The following is a 16,984-nucleotide window of genomic DNA, read 5'->3' as shown; positions in this document are numbered from 1 at the left end:
AAGTTTTTTATTTTAATCAAACTTGCAAAATATATCTGGCTTATTAGATTTAAATCTATGAAAAAACATGAGTGGGGACTTCCCTGGTGGCACAGTCGTTAAGAATCTGCCTGCCAGTGCAGGCGACATGGGTTCGAGCCCTGGTCCGGGAAGATCCCACATGCTGCGGAGCAACTAAGTCCGTGTACCACAACTACTGAGCCTGCACTCTAGAGTCCGCGAGCCACAACTACTGAGCCCACGTGCCACAACTACTGAGCCTGCGCACCTAGAGCCCGTGCTCCGCAACAAGAGAAGCCACCGCAATGAGAAGCCCACGCACCACAATGAAGAGTAGCCCCCGCTCGCTGCAACTAGAGAAAGCCCGCGCGCAGCAACGAAGACCCAACGCAGCCAAAAATAAAATAAATTAATTTTAAAAAATAGAACTTCATAAAAAAAAAAGACATGAGTGAAACCCTGTCACCAGCAATAATGAAGCAAATCTGTAACGAAAACATTCAGTCTGGGGTTTGAAGGGGCTGAGGGTAACTGGGCCCTGAGGTTTGACAAGCGTGCCACCTTGGTGCCCCAAGGGACAGGATTAGGAGACAGAGCCTCACCCACGGCAGGGGCTGAAGATGGCTCTTCAGTCGTACATTCAGGCCTTTTGTGGCCACCTTTGAAAAAAATGCAGGAGCCTCAAAATAGCAATCCAGGAGAAACTGCAGTTCATGTCAGAAATGTCTAAAACCTAGATAGACTATAGATTAGCTGAACCAAGAAGGTGCTGGAAGAGCAGTGACCTTTTTGTGCCCCCTCCATCCCTCAAGGATTACTCTGGCCTTTTTATATTGGCTGCGGGGAGGGAGGACGATGAAAGGGAGAGTGGGTTTCATATGGTTTCCCTTATTACTAGATACCGCGCCTTTCCCCCTCCCAAGCCAATACATGTGGTGCTAGGAGCCACTACAATATCAAACCCTCTTCCACCAAATACAGTGAACAAAAAGATAAACCCTTGCTTAGAGATCATTTAAAAAATATTGCTTAATTACCCATTGTTGAAAGGTGCATTGCCAAGGAACTCAAGTCCACTGATTACAAAAACCTGAGAAGTAGGCCCACAAAGTCCCACTACATGTCTAATGGCTCCCTCGGTGGAAGTAGAATGACCTCTGCTTTGAATATGTTTCTAGAACCTATACAAGGTGCAAACTAAGTTCTAATTTCCAGGGGATGTACATGAAAAACAATGCCTGCCCTTTTTAGAGATTGTGTTTACCATGTAAATCAAGTCAGCGGCTCTGGCCCTGAAATAAAAACCAAGTCACAGATTGCAACAGCATCAAAAATAACAATATTTTAACATCTGAAGAGGGCAGGTCAAGTGGCAAAGGCAACTGAAAGAAAGAATGCCAGAACAGAAAGGAGGTCCTCTCTTGCTTTTAGGTACAAGCTAGACTTTCCAGTAAGAAATAGAAAGCACAACTTAAAAGCTTCCAAGCTATTTTAAAAGGTTCTCTGCAATCAACTAATTGAAAATCCAGAATGATGTTTACCTTTTTGTTTTATGACACTTACTAGTGAAGGTAAATTCTGATCTGGCCAAAAAGATTCTGGAATTGGCCAATGTCCAACAGGAACACCAGTCTTAGAGTTAGGTCGCACATAAATGAGCTTATGACAGCTATGCCATGGTTGAGCAGCAAATGAATTGCTTGGCCTGGATGAATCCATAAGTCCATCTAAAAGTTAAACAAAAGACAGACTAAGGCATGAATTTCCTTTCACAGCCTCTGATATTCTTGTACAGATTTTTCAGTTAAAAGCAAAGTACAAAACAAAACCAAAACAGTGATTCATGAAAGATGGAAGTAAAAAGTGACTCTACTAGGATTTCTGAATGTTCTCTCTAGCAACTCTTTTCATCATCTAATCCATCCCCTCTAATCCAACATCCTGCCCCCCCATTCCTTAATTACAACCAAAATATGTAGTTATACGGAAAACTGTTACAAAGTTAGTTTTAAATTTTCTGAGATTTGGACACATAAATTAAACACACTAAACCACAACAGTTATTTTTCCAAATTAGGCAAATGAAATTTTTCATTCCCTGGTATAGTTTTACATTTTTGAATCTGACAAAATAGGTCATAAATTCTATTTAGATTTTCTATTTCCAACAGATGAAAAAAAGTATTCTTTACTAAACAGTTACACCCAATGACCACAAAGGCAAATTCACCAAAAGGTAGAAGGAATGCTGACAACCAATCTATGTATATAGTTGGGGAGGGAACACAAAGCAAATGCATCACGTTTATGTGGACTAATTCATTATAGTTTGCCCATCCCATCATTAAAATCCCATGGAAACTGGGCATCGTATAATGCTGAATAATATATCCTGAATGCATTTTAATTATTTGAACTAGCATATTTCATTTGCCCCCGGAAAACAGGGCAAGACAGAGCTACATAACCTTTAATGGGATGATTTATTAGTCTAAATTATATTTGTAAAAGATATGTGTTAGTGATTTGAGTCTCATTTTTTTCTTCAATATCATTTGATTTACTTAAGCATTACTTTAAACAAGTAATTACTTTAGAGCAGGGGATTTACTGCGGCCCATGGAGCCCTAGAGAATACATGTAGTGCTTCAGGGGACCAAGACACCCCCTCTAAAGTTGAGATCACAATTCTGGGGATGTGCATTTTTCTGAGGAGAAAGTTCTTAGCTTTCATCAGAATCTCAAAGGTTAAGAACCCTGGACAAAGGGGAAATGGAGCAAGAAAGAATGTCTGAGCTATTTACGTGACACCATCCAATTGGTTTTCAGTAGGAAAGTTCCCTGTTCACATGAAGGTAATGAACACAAAATTATAGACCTGAGTGGTCAATCGTTACCAATATAACATGTCCTTCCTTTACAACTAATTTAATTACTTTAAAATGGGCTGTGAAGCCTCAGTCTTCTACAGCAGGTGTTTTGTTGTTGTTGTTTTTTTGGTTTTGTTTTTTTTTGTGTTTTTTTTTTTATTTGGCCACGTGGCATGTGGGATCTAAGTTCCCTGACCAGGGATAGAACCTGAGCCCTTGGCAGTGAAAGCCCGGAGTCTTAACCACTGAACTGCCAGGGAAGTCCCTACAGCAGGTGTTTTTAAATTGGAGTCCAAGAACCCCTGAAATGAAACACAAAATTATGTGTGTATGTGTTGCCCATGTCCATTCTCCTGGGGAGAGGGGTCTCTATTTTTTCTAATAGCTTCTCAAAGGGTTCTGGGGACTAAATAGCAAAAAGGTCAGGAACCACAGGATCCACTGCTTCAGCAAGAATTGTGGGTCTTTCTGCCCCTTTGCACTTACTCCCTTTGCTTCTCCAGGCAGCTACCACTAATTGTGGCCACAGCGATTAAAATGTATGGATCAGATCAGGCAAGCACTGTGGTGATGATGGAGTCTAGGTACACATATGTATGTATGTGTGTGTGTGAACCAACAGGAATGAGGAGAAGCGATGGCCTGGAACAGAGCTCTGAGGAAGCCGTGCAATGGGGTATGATTCCCTTTCCCAATACAAAAGTAGCTCAGCTTTCATAGTTTGAGATGTTGAAGTTTCCATAAAATCTCATTTGAAGAGAAAAGGTTCTGCAGTTAAAAAGTGGCCAGGAAAATACTGGTGTAGGATCTTATAGGATATTAGCAGTTCCTGGCTAAACATTCACAGATCTCATCAAGAGAGCTTGGCACGTTTGGCGCTCACAAGACCAAAAGCAGATGGCTGGTTAAATGGCACTCTCTAGTCAATCTCCAGATATTTCATGAATAGAGAAGGGAAGAATTCAGCGTCATCCCAAGACTGGGACCTGGAATATGAAATGGGTAGGGAAAAGGGAGAATTTTCTGAGGAATATTTGACATTGAATTAAAGCTAGAATTTGGCTACCTAAAATGTATCCACAGGCAATGAATGAATGGTAGTTGTTTGGATGGATGTTTGTAACCACTTGATTGTGTGTGGCTAGTGAAGACCGCGTCTACTGTGATTAGTTCAATGTTTTCTCAATTTCAGATCACTCTCCTATAATAACACTTTAAGGTTAAAAAAAAAAAAGGTTATCTACCGTACCTTCTCCAATAGGAAGTGGATCTGGTCCCGTTTTTTCAAAGTTAATAACTACACCACTCTGAACTTTTTGAACTAAAGATTCTAAACATTGATTCAACATTCTCTGTGTTCTAACACAGTAGGAGCGACCTATACCAGAAGGAAAAACAAATAGTACAAGTTTGATCAAATAAAACACTACTTAACAATACAAGCATCTGAAATCCTAAAATGCAACTTGAAATAATCAAAAGTACACTGGCAGCAGACATCACACTAATGATGAGCTTAAGCAGCAGAGTTGAAAGATTCGGAAGGAAAAGAAGTAAAGACTGGATGTGGCATTTAAGAAAAATGGTACTCTGCTGCCCTGAATTTTTCCTTTAGAAATAGTAAATATTGCCAATACCTCCTGTGACTTCACACATCTGTGTAATGGCAGATTCATCAGTTGGTACACTCCCTAGCTGCTCTGGTTCAGTAGAAGCCAATCCAGGCAAACGCAACACCAGGGCAAATAACCTTTGATCCCAACGAAAAGGTTCTTTGGTTAGTTCACTTCCAGGCAGAGGAGAATTCAAAGGCAGATGAAGCTGATAAGGCAAAATTGGAAAAGTTTCATCATAACAACCCATACAAAAATGAATCAGTTCAAGGGTTATGGAGTTCACTTTTCTTTGATGTCCTCAATAAAATGAGGCAATCTTTCAAGGATTACCAAGATGGAACGTTTGCTCAAACTTATTCTTAACTGAAATAGCTGCATGTTCTCTGCCATTTAAATGAAATTTGAAAAAAAGAAATCTCACCTCTTCTTGAACACCAGCAGTACTTGTTAACTTGTTTCCATCTGTGATGGTAATTAAAATAGATGGTTCTAAAAAAAATGGATTTCTCCCCTAAAATACATTTTAAAAGTATTAGAGCTGTGTAAAGTAATAGCATTGTATTTCAACTTTTACATTTGCCTCGCCTGTGATCTTTCAAGTGTGTGATAAAATTTGCCTGGATAAATAAGAGGGAAAAGATTAGGGACTGAAGTGGGTGGGAATCAAAATAACAATCCCTGCAGAGGTAACATTCAGAATAAACTGAGGAATTCTTATAATTCAGGAACTCCCCAAACTATAACATCCAAATCCCCTCTCCCTCTGCTTTCCAAGTAATCATAAAAGAAAGATATTAAAGGGATTATACTGGCAGCATCCTCCATACCCGGGTATCATTCAGAATCCTGACTTATGCTCTGCAACCTGGCCAGTGACTGGTTATTGTGAGCAGAGTTTCTACAGTGGGAAAGTGTAATGATAACATCAGCAAATGCTATTCTGCCTTCCTCTTATACTAGAGCTTTTTCTAGTATAATTGAGAGGGACGAGGGACTTAAGGACTCTGAAAGTTTCTCTTCAATTGTCTTGTTCCAATATTCTCAGCAATGTATTCATCCCATGATAGCTGATGATCTGATGTGTAGGCAATTTTAAATATTTTGTGGTCAAGCCACATAAAAGACTCCCCCGAAACGATTTTTGTTAAAGTATGTATTTAAAAGATACATGGACCTCCTTTTGGATGTTATAAAAAAGAGCAGAAAACTTGGTAGCCATGCCCAATTTTAAATTCTTACCCCAAGTCACCAAAATAAATTAGCTGTACTCACTCAAATTATTTTTTACCTGTCCATAGTTGTCTATTCCAGATATTAATCTATTGAGATTTAACAAATCAAATGAGGATCTTAGAGCCTGACCAAGAGTAGTCAGTCCAGAAGCCTGAAGATTTTTTAGTTCACTCATGAATGTTGCGTGATTTTCCTTCCAACCAGCCTGCAAACCAAACATTTACAAAGAAATTCCCAATTATACAATGAACAATATATAAAGTGCAAACAACCACCAAATAGCAAGTATCAAACCTCTAACAAGTTAATAATTCTTTAATCTAATTCTATTCTATATCTCGACTGATCAAGTGGAACACAAGCAGGCCATTAGTTTCAGAAAGATCTGCCAGCCTTAATGATCAAGAGCAAAGATGCAAACAATGCATTCAGTCCATTATCGCTGGAGGGCTTTGGCTCAAGAAGCCTAATTTGCTATTCAGGCTCAATCAAACCTACCAAAACACCTCAGTATTTACCTTAGTTTGACACTGAGGATGAGCACAGAGCACGGGGCAGAGGAAGGAGTAATTTTTTAAATGCATCGTCCTTGATAGAGACAATTAGCTATTGAGTGTCTGATTTACATGAACTTTTCTAACCAAGAGTTTTTTCTCCCAAACAATATTTTCACTTTAAACAAGAGTATAGGTGGAATTATAGGAATGGAGCCACAACTATGTGGAGACAATCCTTCTGGCATCTTTAAACATTCAGAAAGGTGCAATTCTAGAATAGAGGAGAAAGAAAAGAAACAAAAAGTTTTGACAAAGAAGCAGCATCGCCTAGGCACCCCCAGCAGCTATGAACAGCAGCAAAGAACCAAAGACCCAAGGTCAACAGCCAACATGCTCTGATTGAATCATTTGTAGAACAGAAGGAAAGGACCACGTTGACTAGTCAGCAATGTGGCTATAAAGACAAAGCAGCACAAAACGCCAAGAAGAGAAGCCAAAAGAAGATGGCAGCTAACAGTAGGTCACAGAGGAATAGGCCAGCAAAGGAGACAGTAGACAGCACAGCCTGGCAACTTTGTGGGACAAACAGGCACCTGAGTCTTGGTAGCCCTGTGGGCAGTAGTGTAATATGCTGAAGGTTCAAGTCATGCCAACCAGACCAGTAGAGCTGGAGGTGGAAAGCTAGCGCAAATAATGCAGAGCTAAACGAAATGACTGAAGTTTCATGTTCAGCTAAAGACCATTATCCACACAACTATAGCAAACACTATCTTTTCTAGTTTCATAGACTCCTAAAGCAATCTGGGTCAGAGTGACTGAAAGGCAGAAAAGGGGCCCATTGCCTGTACCCTATTATGAAGCATATGCATGACCTTGAGCAAACCTGTCGGCTCTTAGGACCTAAGTTTCATTATCTGAAAATGAAGAGGATTAGATAAACAGGGATACCGTGTAAGGCTGTGCATGTTACAACCCTGGAGAGCCATTCACATTGTGACCCATGAGAATGGAGCCCCCTAGGCTTGAACAGTACGCAACCTCCATAACCATATAAGGTGAAGGTGATAAGATCCTTTCTAGTCCAACAGTCTGGATTCTGTGAAATTAAAAATGTGCTTTTAGGGACTTCCCTGGTGGCGCAGTGGTTAAGAATCCGCCTGCCAAAGCAGGGGACACGGGTTCAAGCCCTGGTCCGGGAAGATCCCACGTGCTGTGGAGCAACTAAGCCCACGAGCCACAACTACTGAAGCCCGCGCGCCTAGAGCCTGTGCTCCGCAACAAGAGAAGCCACCGCAATGAGAAGCCCGTGCACTGCAACGAAGAGTAGCCCCCGCTCGCTGCAACTAGAGAAAGCCCGGGTGCAGCAACGAAGACCCAACACAGTCAAAAATAAAATTAATTAATTTTTTTAAAATGTGAGTTTTCTCTGTATGTGTGTGTGTGTGTGTGTGTGTGTGTGTGTGTTTCCTAACATATCCTGTAAGTCAAAGGATCTAAAGGTAGAACCTTTCCATGTATTATTCCTTTGGCCAGATTGTACATATGACTTATAGTAGCTGGGAAAAGTAGAGGATGTGAATAATTCCTTGTGACCCAAGGAAAATCTTACTGAACTAGACAAACTAAACTTTAGTTAAAAGGAAGGATTATGATTTGAATTGTCCTAATCAAATACTTAGAAATATCAGCAGGTGATTATAAATCACACTGAATTCAAAACTTAGCTTTCTTATTTGGGGTAGAAGAGAAGGTCTACAGCTGCGGGTGAGGGAGAGGGATAGCATCAATTCTTTCCTTTATTTATCCAACAAATTTTTATGGACCAACTATGCTATGCTGGGCAGAATGCTACATGCTGGAGATATCAAGAGGAATTAGCCCTTGAGGAGTTCCTGCCGCAAAGGAATAAGGAATGCAGTTATGGAGACGGAAAGAACAAATGACCAGGGAGTTAGGGAAGGCTTGTCACAGAAGACGGGGCATTTGAAGAAGTCTAATGGCATGAGGAGAAGATCATGGGATCCCCACACTGATGTGAGGAGTGGAGGGGGCAGGGCAAAGGAAGAGAACAGAGTTCATAAAAGGACGGAGCTTCCTGGGGAACCGCAAGTAATTTGATTATCATCACTCTGAGTACGCAGCAGGAGGCAAAGCTGATAAGCTGGGCTCTGACTATAACGTGCTGTGTACATTGTGCTCAGTAGTCTGGATTTTATCTGTTGGCCCTGGGAATGACCTGAGGTTTTTAATTAGGGGCGTGGCATGATCAGATCTGTATTTTAGCAAGATCGTTCTGCTGGGAGTTGGAGAATAAATTGTGGGGTGGAGGGGAAGCTGAAGCCTGAGGCAGGGAAACTGGTTTGGAGAATGTTGCAATAGCTTATGAGAAAAGTGATGAAAGCCTGAGCGAGGGCAGCGGGGATGGAGAGGAGGCTGCAGATTAAAGAAGTATTTCAGAGGTGGAGTCAGAAGGATTTAGTAGCTAATTAGGGGCATGGGTGAGGGAGAAAAAGGGTCATACATTAGGTTGAGTTCTCTTGCTTGGGCAAGCCTGTGAATGGTGGGGTCTTTCACCCAGAAGCCACTTTACAAAGTTGACTTTTTTTTTTCCAGAATGGCTTCATTTAGCAATCTAACTTCTACACTGTACACTCAGAGTTACATCTGCAGCGAGTGTTGAACTCCTGAGAGCCACAAGATAGTTCAAGGCATGACTAAAGAAAAATCAGTGAACTACTTGATCTGGTAAAGGGTTGGGATAAGGTTTGAGTACCACCTAAGCAAGCACCCTATAACTCATCTGTGTTTAGAATAATGTGTCCTAATTGTTACTAATCAATCTGTCAGAATGACTGCTCTTTAAAATTTCTTTTCTAATATGAATTGAAAACATTTTACAAATTGTTTCTGCACCTGAATCACTGGCATTCAATTTTTAGGTCAATTCCAATCCTTTGCAATGAATTAGACAATACTTGAAATTTGAATGGTATTCCTGTCTCAGTACTACACAGTGTATGCGCTACATTTACAACCCAAAGCAATAAACTTCTTGGTAGCAGTTTAGCTCCTTCAAGAGAAGAATTAATGCCCCTAAGTCCAGTCCTCAGAATGCTGAAGGGGAAAAAGGGCCTACAGAGTAATTTAAATATCTAGAGAACCTTATTAATGTGAAAAATTCTTCCAAAAAGATAATTATTAGTTCTAGTGGGAGAAAGTATGTTTATATTCTTCATTCATTGCTTGCAGTTGATTTTTTCATAAATGAATTCAGGACAGCCCGTTGACCTTCTTTCATACAGTCTTTTATTTCAAGTAACTCCAAAGATATCAAAGGTCAGTAAAACCTTTACTCCTGATAATAACTTCCATACATTTTTATGGAGATTTACAGCTTACAAAGCATTTTCATACTTCACATTTGCCTAAGACAATCCTATAAAATAGGCATGGTATTACCATCTCTATTTTGTTTTAACAGACCAGGAGGAGGTAAGACTTGAGTATGACTTGTTTGTTGGGGGGATAGTGGATAAGTCAGAGAGGCACAGTCTGGAGTTGCACTATCTGATCCAGTAGCCCCCCAGCCACTGAGAATTTGAAACATGGCTAGTCTGACTTGAGATGTGATATAAATGTAAAATACACATGGGATGTTGAGGACTTAGAACGACAACAAAAAAGAATGAAGATATCTCATTATTTATTTTTCGACTGATTACATGTTGAAGTGATAATATTTTGAATGCTTTTAGGTAAATAAAGTATATTACTAAAAGTGTCACCTGTGGCTACTAGAAAATTTGAAATGCTGTGTATGGCTGGCATTATATATCTATTGGACAGAGATCATCTAGAGGGAACTGAAGGTCAGGCAGGAGAACTTGGCCTTGCTTCAGCATAAAATAGGCTCATTACAGCTTCCAAGGCTGGGGGAAACAGGATCAAACAGTGTCTCAGGAAGGTCAGTCTGGCAGTGAATTATAGGATAGACTGGAGAAGAAGCTGTAGTCAGGAACAATAAGCTAGGAGGTTAGAATAGGCATCTAGGCCTGAGGAAGGGGTTAATTGAGAAACATTTTGAACCACCAAGATAGGACTTGGTGACAGACAGACCATAGGCCTAAATGAGACAGAGTAACAGATGATTACAAGACTTCTAACCTGAGACAACTGAAGAATAGAGGTTTAGGACAAAGGAATAACCTGGGGTGAATGAAATCCTAAACTAAGAGTTTAGTGTCTTCACAGGTCAAGTTTTTAAAGTCTCCCAGAAGTAAAATGAGAATAATGATGATGATGATAAATAATAATCATAGGTAATGTTAATCAGTGCCTATGTGTCAGGAACTCACTTATGCTAAGCAGAGCATTTTATACCTATCCTTCTCATCTGAGCCTCATAACCACCCCATGAAGTAGGTGCTATTATTATATCCATTTTATAGATTAGCACACTGAGGCTCAGAGAGGATAAACAACTTGTCCAGGTCAAAACAACTAATAAATGACACAGCCAGGATTTGAACCCAGGTAGCCTAACTTTAGAACCCACCAATGTAAACCACTATACTAGAGGTTCTTCTACCTATTCTACATATTCACCTCATAGACATGTCTTGTTATACTAGCTTAAAGGTTCATAAGTTTAATGGAATTTCCAAATTTCATTAGTTTAAGTCTACTTTCCCTGATGTCAGAACGCAGACCAGTTGGGTGTGGGGAGCAGTGAATTAGGACTTGGAAGACCCTGGTCTAATCCTGGCTGTAACTAACAGGCAAAACAAGTGGTCCAGAGTAAGTCGTTTCCCCTTACTGGGGCTGTTTCCTCACCTAAGCAATGAAAAAACTGAAAACCAACTCTAAGGTCCCTTCCAGTTTTCATATCCTATCATTCCATACCTTGTATCCATCCTTTATATAAATCTGACTAACAGAAAGAAAATGCCTCATATCTTAATAAATATGCTAATTCAGGTCTGGTTTAAATTTGTATAGCCAACTAAAGACATCTTTGAATATCAGCAGGAAGAGTATGGGCCTTTCAGTCTGTCAATGACTTGGGTTCTCCCCGCAGCTCTACGGACTAGCCCACTAGCCTTTTATTCCCTACTCATATCACCACAAAAAGGAGAGAGTCTGTACTCCTTTCCTCAGAAGGGCAAAGCCTAAAAGAAATATTTTCTACTACCCTCTGCACCCCTATTTCCATGTCCTTATCTGGTATGTTCTCTGCCATATGGTGCTTAAAGGGTAGGTTTTGCCCCTATGACAGAACTATAGTGGAGGTCTGTCAACATGTGAACTATCTGGAAGCTTTTTATGAACACACATCTAAGTTATACCCTCCAGTCTAGCTTTCCTCAGGAATAACGCTGTTATTTAGAATTCTGGCTGGCTCCTGTGTCTTATTTCTCCATTGGTTTCAATGGAGGAGGGAAAGGTAGGGGTGTTATTTAACGGCTCCCCCAAACCTCAGCACCCGAACACTTGTCCTTCCTGAACTTCATTCCATTTCAGCAGGACCATTTCTCTGATTCATTGATTTTTATTTTATTTTTATTTTTTAAAATGAAGAACTCTTTCCTCCAAGGAAATCTTGCCAGGAAGTATAAACAAGTAAAAGAGATAAAAACAGATCAACTGTCCTTGAAGAGGATGTGGCAGTGGTGTTACAGCCCTTTCTGTAAACGCCTGCTCTATCTCTGAAGGTCACTTGCAATCCTTTTCCAAAATATAAATGATCGTGTTAGACTCAGTATATAGTGCAGATTTAATGAACACAGTATTAACTTCTCCATCCAAGGTAACTGAAAAACATTTTTTAGGGCAGCTGCATCTAGCTTTCCACAGAAGAAGTGCCCCTTAAAAGACCATATAGATGGAATATGTATAAATAAAAAAACAGTTGAATAGTTAAAATTCTCTAGGGTGGAAGAGAATGGCAGTGAATCTTTTCAAACAGCAAAAATAATCCTTCTCTATTACAGACTGTCACAAGCCAGGCTCTCTCACATGCAGCGAGAGAACCTCTCACTGGAAGGGCATCACTTGCTCTGTCCCTCTGACTGGGTGCTGAGCCACTGCACTAACCCATTTTGAGCACATGCACCCGAAAGCCTCTTTGGACCCTACCCTGAGGAGCAGTTCAATTCAATCCAAGACTTCCTAGCTTGTTAGCAAGCCCTTCACAATGAATAAAAAGCCTCACTGGATTCCAGAGAGAAAATACATGTTGTTTCCCTCTCCTTGACAAGACTTTTTAACTTCTATTAAAGGAAATGAAATCAGCCTGGTAATATTTGCCCTTCATAAACTCATATAGAGGGCTATCCCGAACCTTGGGCTCTTCTAGGTGGTTACAAACAAGATGATTAACGGATTTAAGTATTTTCCCAGATGTTGCAAGTTAAAGCCAAAGAGTCTAAATTTAGCAGGGCCATCATTTCTCTTGTTGAAAGATAAACTATTTTCCTTTTTCCATCTGCTCTCCAGAAGTTGGGGAGAAACTTGCTCTGCAACAACACAGACAATTTGAATAAATCAACTTCAATGGCATTTTTCAACTAACTTAACTTTCTTCTCCAATTTAACATTCTATCATCTTTGTCATCACAAACTGTTCTTGTGTTGGTAAAGTGACCAGTGGGACAGGATGACATGAAAAATAAGAAGCCCTGCTTTTCCAATCAACTCTGTCTCCTGAGAAGACAAATGACTTTTCCCTTGGTCTTTGCCCTTAGCTTTACATGGAATATTTGTGCGAGTTAAGTTTTCAACTTTGAGAATTTTCTTCTCACAACTAAAATGGACTCCAATTCTGATACATATAAGATGAGGTTTACTTGCCCTCTTAGGTAAACAGAACACTGTAACAGCTGAAATCACTTTAATATGTTCAAATGTCTTTTTTTTCAGTATTTTATTTTATTTTTTTGGTGTGTCTCCATATAAAATGTCTTTTTAAATTGTGTTTACAGCTAGAGCACCTATAAAGGAGGTTGTTAAAACTGTGAAATACACATTAGGAAGATGCTGTATCATTGAAAGAATAGGATTGTCTCGCTTCTTGTATCAACTTTGAAAACTCTTCTTGCACTATATTTTCTGACCCTATCTGACACAATATTTTTCCCTTAATACTGTAGCAATTTGGTCTGATTTCACTTTTTTTTGTGGTTTTCTCACTTGACTCAAGGTACTGATACAGTTCTAGGTTCAAAGGAGACATTCTATTATTCTGTGTTTTATATGTACTAATACAGCTTTCTCTTGTAAAATTACTTGTTTTAAGACTATCCAGTTCTCAGGACAGGAATAAAGACACAGACGTAGAGAATGGACTTGAGGACACGGGGATGGGGAAGGGCAAACTGGGACAAAGTGAGAGAATGGCATTGACATATATACACTACCAAATATAAAATAGATAGCTAGTGGGAAGCAGCGGCATAGCACAGGGAGATCAGCTCGGTGCTTTGTGACCACCTAGAGGGGTGGGATAGGGAGGGTGGGAGGGAGGGAGATGCAAGAGGGAGGAGATATGGGGATATATGTATACACATAGCTGATTCACTTTGTTATAAAGCAGAAACTAACACACCATTGTAAAGCAATTATACTCCAATAAAGATGTTAAAAAAAAAACAACAGAATATGCAGTTCTCTTGGATTCCTTTTTGTCAAATTTACTTCCCCAGGGGCACTTCTTAGTGTCCTGAACTTGCTAAGATACTCGAAGCCCATTTTATTTGATTACATCAGTTCTCTCCCAGAGAACTCTGAATGTTATCATTCTGTGGTTCAGTCCACCAATTTTCATCCACAAGCTTCAGGAAATACTACCAGCCAAGACCACAAAAAAAGAAATCTAGCTTACTTGAGTCTTCTACTTTTTAAAAAAATTCTTAGAAATTGACCCCCTAATATATTGCAGAAACTTATGTGACAGTCTGTGGCCTGCTGAATTGTTTTTTCAGCAGATGGTTAAAGACTCTCATAACCACATATTTTTAAGTAAACCGGGCAAAGACATGATTCAGTTTGATTCCACCCTCACGAAGTTCACCATTTTGTGTCTCTTTAGGATACCTAGGATAAGGGTTTTTTTTTTTTTAGTGGATTAACAATCATCAGGATTAGTCTAAAATATCTGCAAACTTCATTTATGACTTTTCAATTCTTACCCAAGGGAATTAAGATAAAATTATGAAGTAGCACACCTCTCAGAGTTCATGTGAAAGCGTAAGATCAAAAGAAATTTGATCTCACCAGAGGATGCTAACATGTAGAAACCAAATTTTCTCCTCTGTCCAAGAGGCAAGTGAACTGTTACTGAAAGGAAAATATCATAGGGCTGCAAAGAATTTACCAAACTCGGTCAGATATAAATGTTAAGTTTCCTCTTTCACTCCCAGTCCATTTCAACTGTAGCTACTGACCAATACTCATTATTAGAAAAAACCAAAAACAAAAACAAAAATCAACCAACCAACCAAACAAACAAACAAAAAAAACGCTATCGTGCTGAGCACATGTTCCATTGCTTAGGTTTGGGGTTCTGATAGGAGATATTTTTATGAACACATACACAAGATAAAAATCAACAAGAGTGGTCTTGGAGAATACACAAGGACAGGAGTGAGACTAAGCCACCCAAACATTACAGAAAGAGTTGAAGAGAGGAGAGAGCAGAATGGCCATTCCTTACTTTCTAAAGATCTTACGGCATCTCTTTCCTCCAGACTAATTCTTTTTAAAAAATTCTCTCAAAAACTTTTTATGAGCTGTTTTTTACATTATAAAAGTAACGCACGTTCATTGTTAAAAATCCCAACAGAAATACAAAGTTAGTCTATCTCTTCACCAAATTGACAGTACCACTATTCAGAGGTAACCATTGCTAGGAATCTGTCCTAAACATTAAACTGTTGGCAGCAAACAGAAATGACTCCAATAAGATGAAGTGGCATTTACCAATAAGATGGAGTGACCAATTTAACCAGTAGGTACGTGATACAGCACTTTAACCACTTACAGAAACTGTTTTCTAAAATTTAAAGCAATTTTGGGACTTCCCTGCAGGTCCAGTGGTTAAGACTCCGCGCTTCCACTTCAGGGGGCGCAGGTTCGATCCCTGGTCGGGGAACTAAGGTTCCGCATGGCATGCGGCGCAGCCAAAAAAAAAAAAAATTAAAGCAATTCTGAAGTCCCCCTGACGTCCCAGCCAGAATTATTCCACTTCCTGCCTTTCGGTTATACAATTCTCTCCTGACTTTTTTCAGAAGGAATAGTGGAAATAATCTAGTCTAATCCCTTCGTTTTACAGATAAGAAAACTGACACCGTAAAAGGTTACGTGACTTGCCCAGGGTCATGTGTCTAATCAGTAGCTACCAGACAGGCTATCCTATGACCACTTTTTCAAATCTAATTTTTATGAAAGTACCTAGGAAGACTTTAAATAGACTTCTAACATATAGCTCAAAAACTTCACTATGAAATGGAATTTACAATGTCTATACCCATGTAAACTTTTAAGAAAAAGGAGTACTTTGCTCCAAACATCTTGCACGTTCTCCTACAAGACATACAACAGGAGGGACCCCCAATTTTCCAATGTCATGGCTGTATTAAAGACTAGATATTCTCCCTGGAACCCCATTATCCACTGTCTAGCTGCGTGGGCTCCCTTCCACAGAGACAAAGGCAAAGAGGGACTGGTTAAATATACGGCAGGGCTTCACGGCATCTTGAGGCCAATTTAAATAAAAACATCTTGGTCTGGTTCAGGCTAATCAACCGCTAAAGGTCAGAGTCCAGCTCTCTCCCCCTTCCTCCTGCAACTTCTCATCATTATAACAGCATTTAAAGCACCTTCTGTCACATCCTCCCCCTCAAGTCACACCCTTGCTGGCATGCTTTCAGTTCATTTTCTCTCCTCCCCCAGGCCTCTGGTCCCTCTGGCTCTCTCTCTCTCTTCTCCCTTTGGTTAACTGATGGTCTAAGAGTTGGCATCAGGAGTGGGGAGACAAACTCAGGGGGTGGAAGAGAGAGGTCTGGCTGAAGGGCAGGGCTCCTGTGGGGAAATGATGGGAAATACGTTTATACAGACACATGGAGCAGGTCCTAGAGAGCTCAGAATGGCAGACTGAGCAATTTTGACTTGATTCCATAGGCACTGGGGAGTCTCTGAAGGCTTATGAGTTGGGGAGTGATATGATGAAACCACCTTTTTTAGAAAGTTAGCAATTGGTATGGGTAGAGAGTAGGAATTTGGGAAGCACTTGGAAGACTACATAAGAAGGTTGCTATAGTGGCCAAAGCACAGAAGTCAGGACCTGGACTGAAGTGCTGGCAGCAGAAATTGAGTTGAAGGAACATATGTAAGGGACATTGCAAAGGGATAGGCCTCAGAAGAAGATGGAAGGACAGGATCAAAGCTGAATAACGTCCACTGTGCAATCCTGAGTGACAAAAAGATGGGGAATATAGAAGACGGGATAGTTTTAGAGCTATAAGCAGGTCTGTATGACATACTAACTATGAGCTGATGGCAGGAGAGACAGGCAAGTGGAGATGTCCCGTCGTCAGCTAGCGATGCCCGGGTGAGAAGCTGAAGTTGGGGAGTAGAAGGAATATTTGAAATCATGAATGAGGTAGGAGGCATTCAGCAAGGGAAAGAATTTGGCAGATAGGGAAAGAATTATCAGAGACAGGGGTGGAGAAACAGAAGGGAGGAGGTGATAAGTTTCTGGAAGGAAGAAGCA

At 40.2% G+C, this 16,984-nt stretch overlaps 1 protein-coding gene across 11 annotated transcripts in view; it reads right to left on the bottom strand.

Moving 5' to 3' along the window:
• INTS6L (integrator complex subunit 6 like) overlaps positions 1 to 16,984 on the bottom strand; it is a 51,959-nt gene that overhangs the window by 23,786 nt on the left and 11,189 nt on the right. For 10 of the 11 annotated variants that reach the window (XR_004476263.2, XM_033403686.2, XM_033403679.2 and 7 more), the window contains 5 exons: positions 5,775 to 5,924; positions 4,908 to 4,997; positions 4,508 to 4,691; positions 4,120 to 4,248; positions 1,564 to 1,727 (listed from right to left, as the gene is read on the bottom strand). Coding sequence is in view for 10 of the 11 variants with exons in the window: in XM_033403686.2 (XP_033259577.1) it covers positions 1,564 to 1,727; positions 4,120 to 4,248; positions 4,508 to 4,691; positions 4,908 to 4,997; positions 5,775 to 5,924 (717 nt within the window). In the remaining variant the exon portion in view is untranslated. The remainder of the gene's footprint in view (positions 1 to 1,563; positions 1,728 to 4,119; positions 4,249 to 4,507; positions 4,692 to 4,907; positions 4,998 to 5,774; positions 5,925 to 16,984) is intronic. The other variant, XM_033403681.2, reaches the window with a different exon arrangement.

The sequence above is a fragment of the Orcinus orca genome, chromosome X (assembly GCF_937001465.1).
Source record: "Orcinus orca chromosome X, mOrcOrc1.1, whole genome shotgun sequence".
In the NCBI taxonomy this organism is placed as follows: Eukaryota; Metazoa; Chordata; class Mammalia; order Artiodactyla; family Delphinidae; genus Orcinus; species Orcinus orca.
This window is presented reverse-complemented; position numbering and strand designations above follow the sequence as displayed.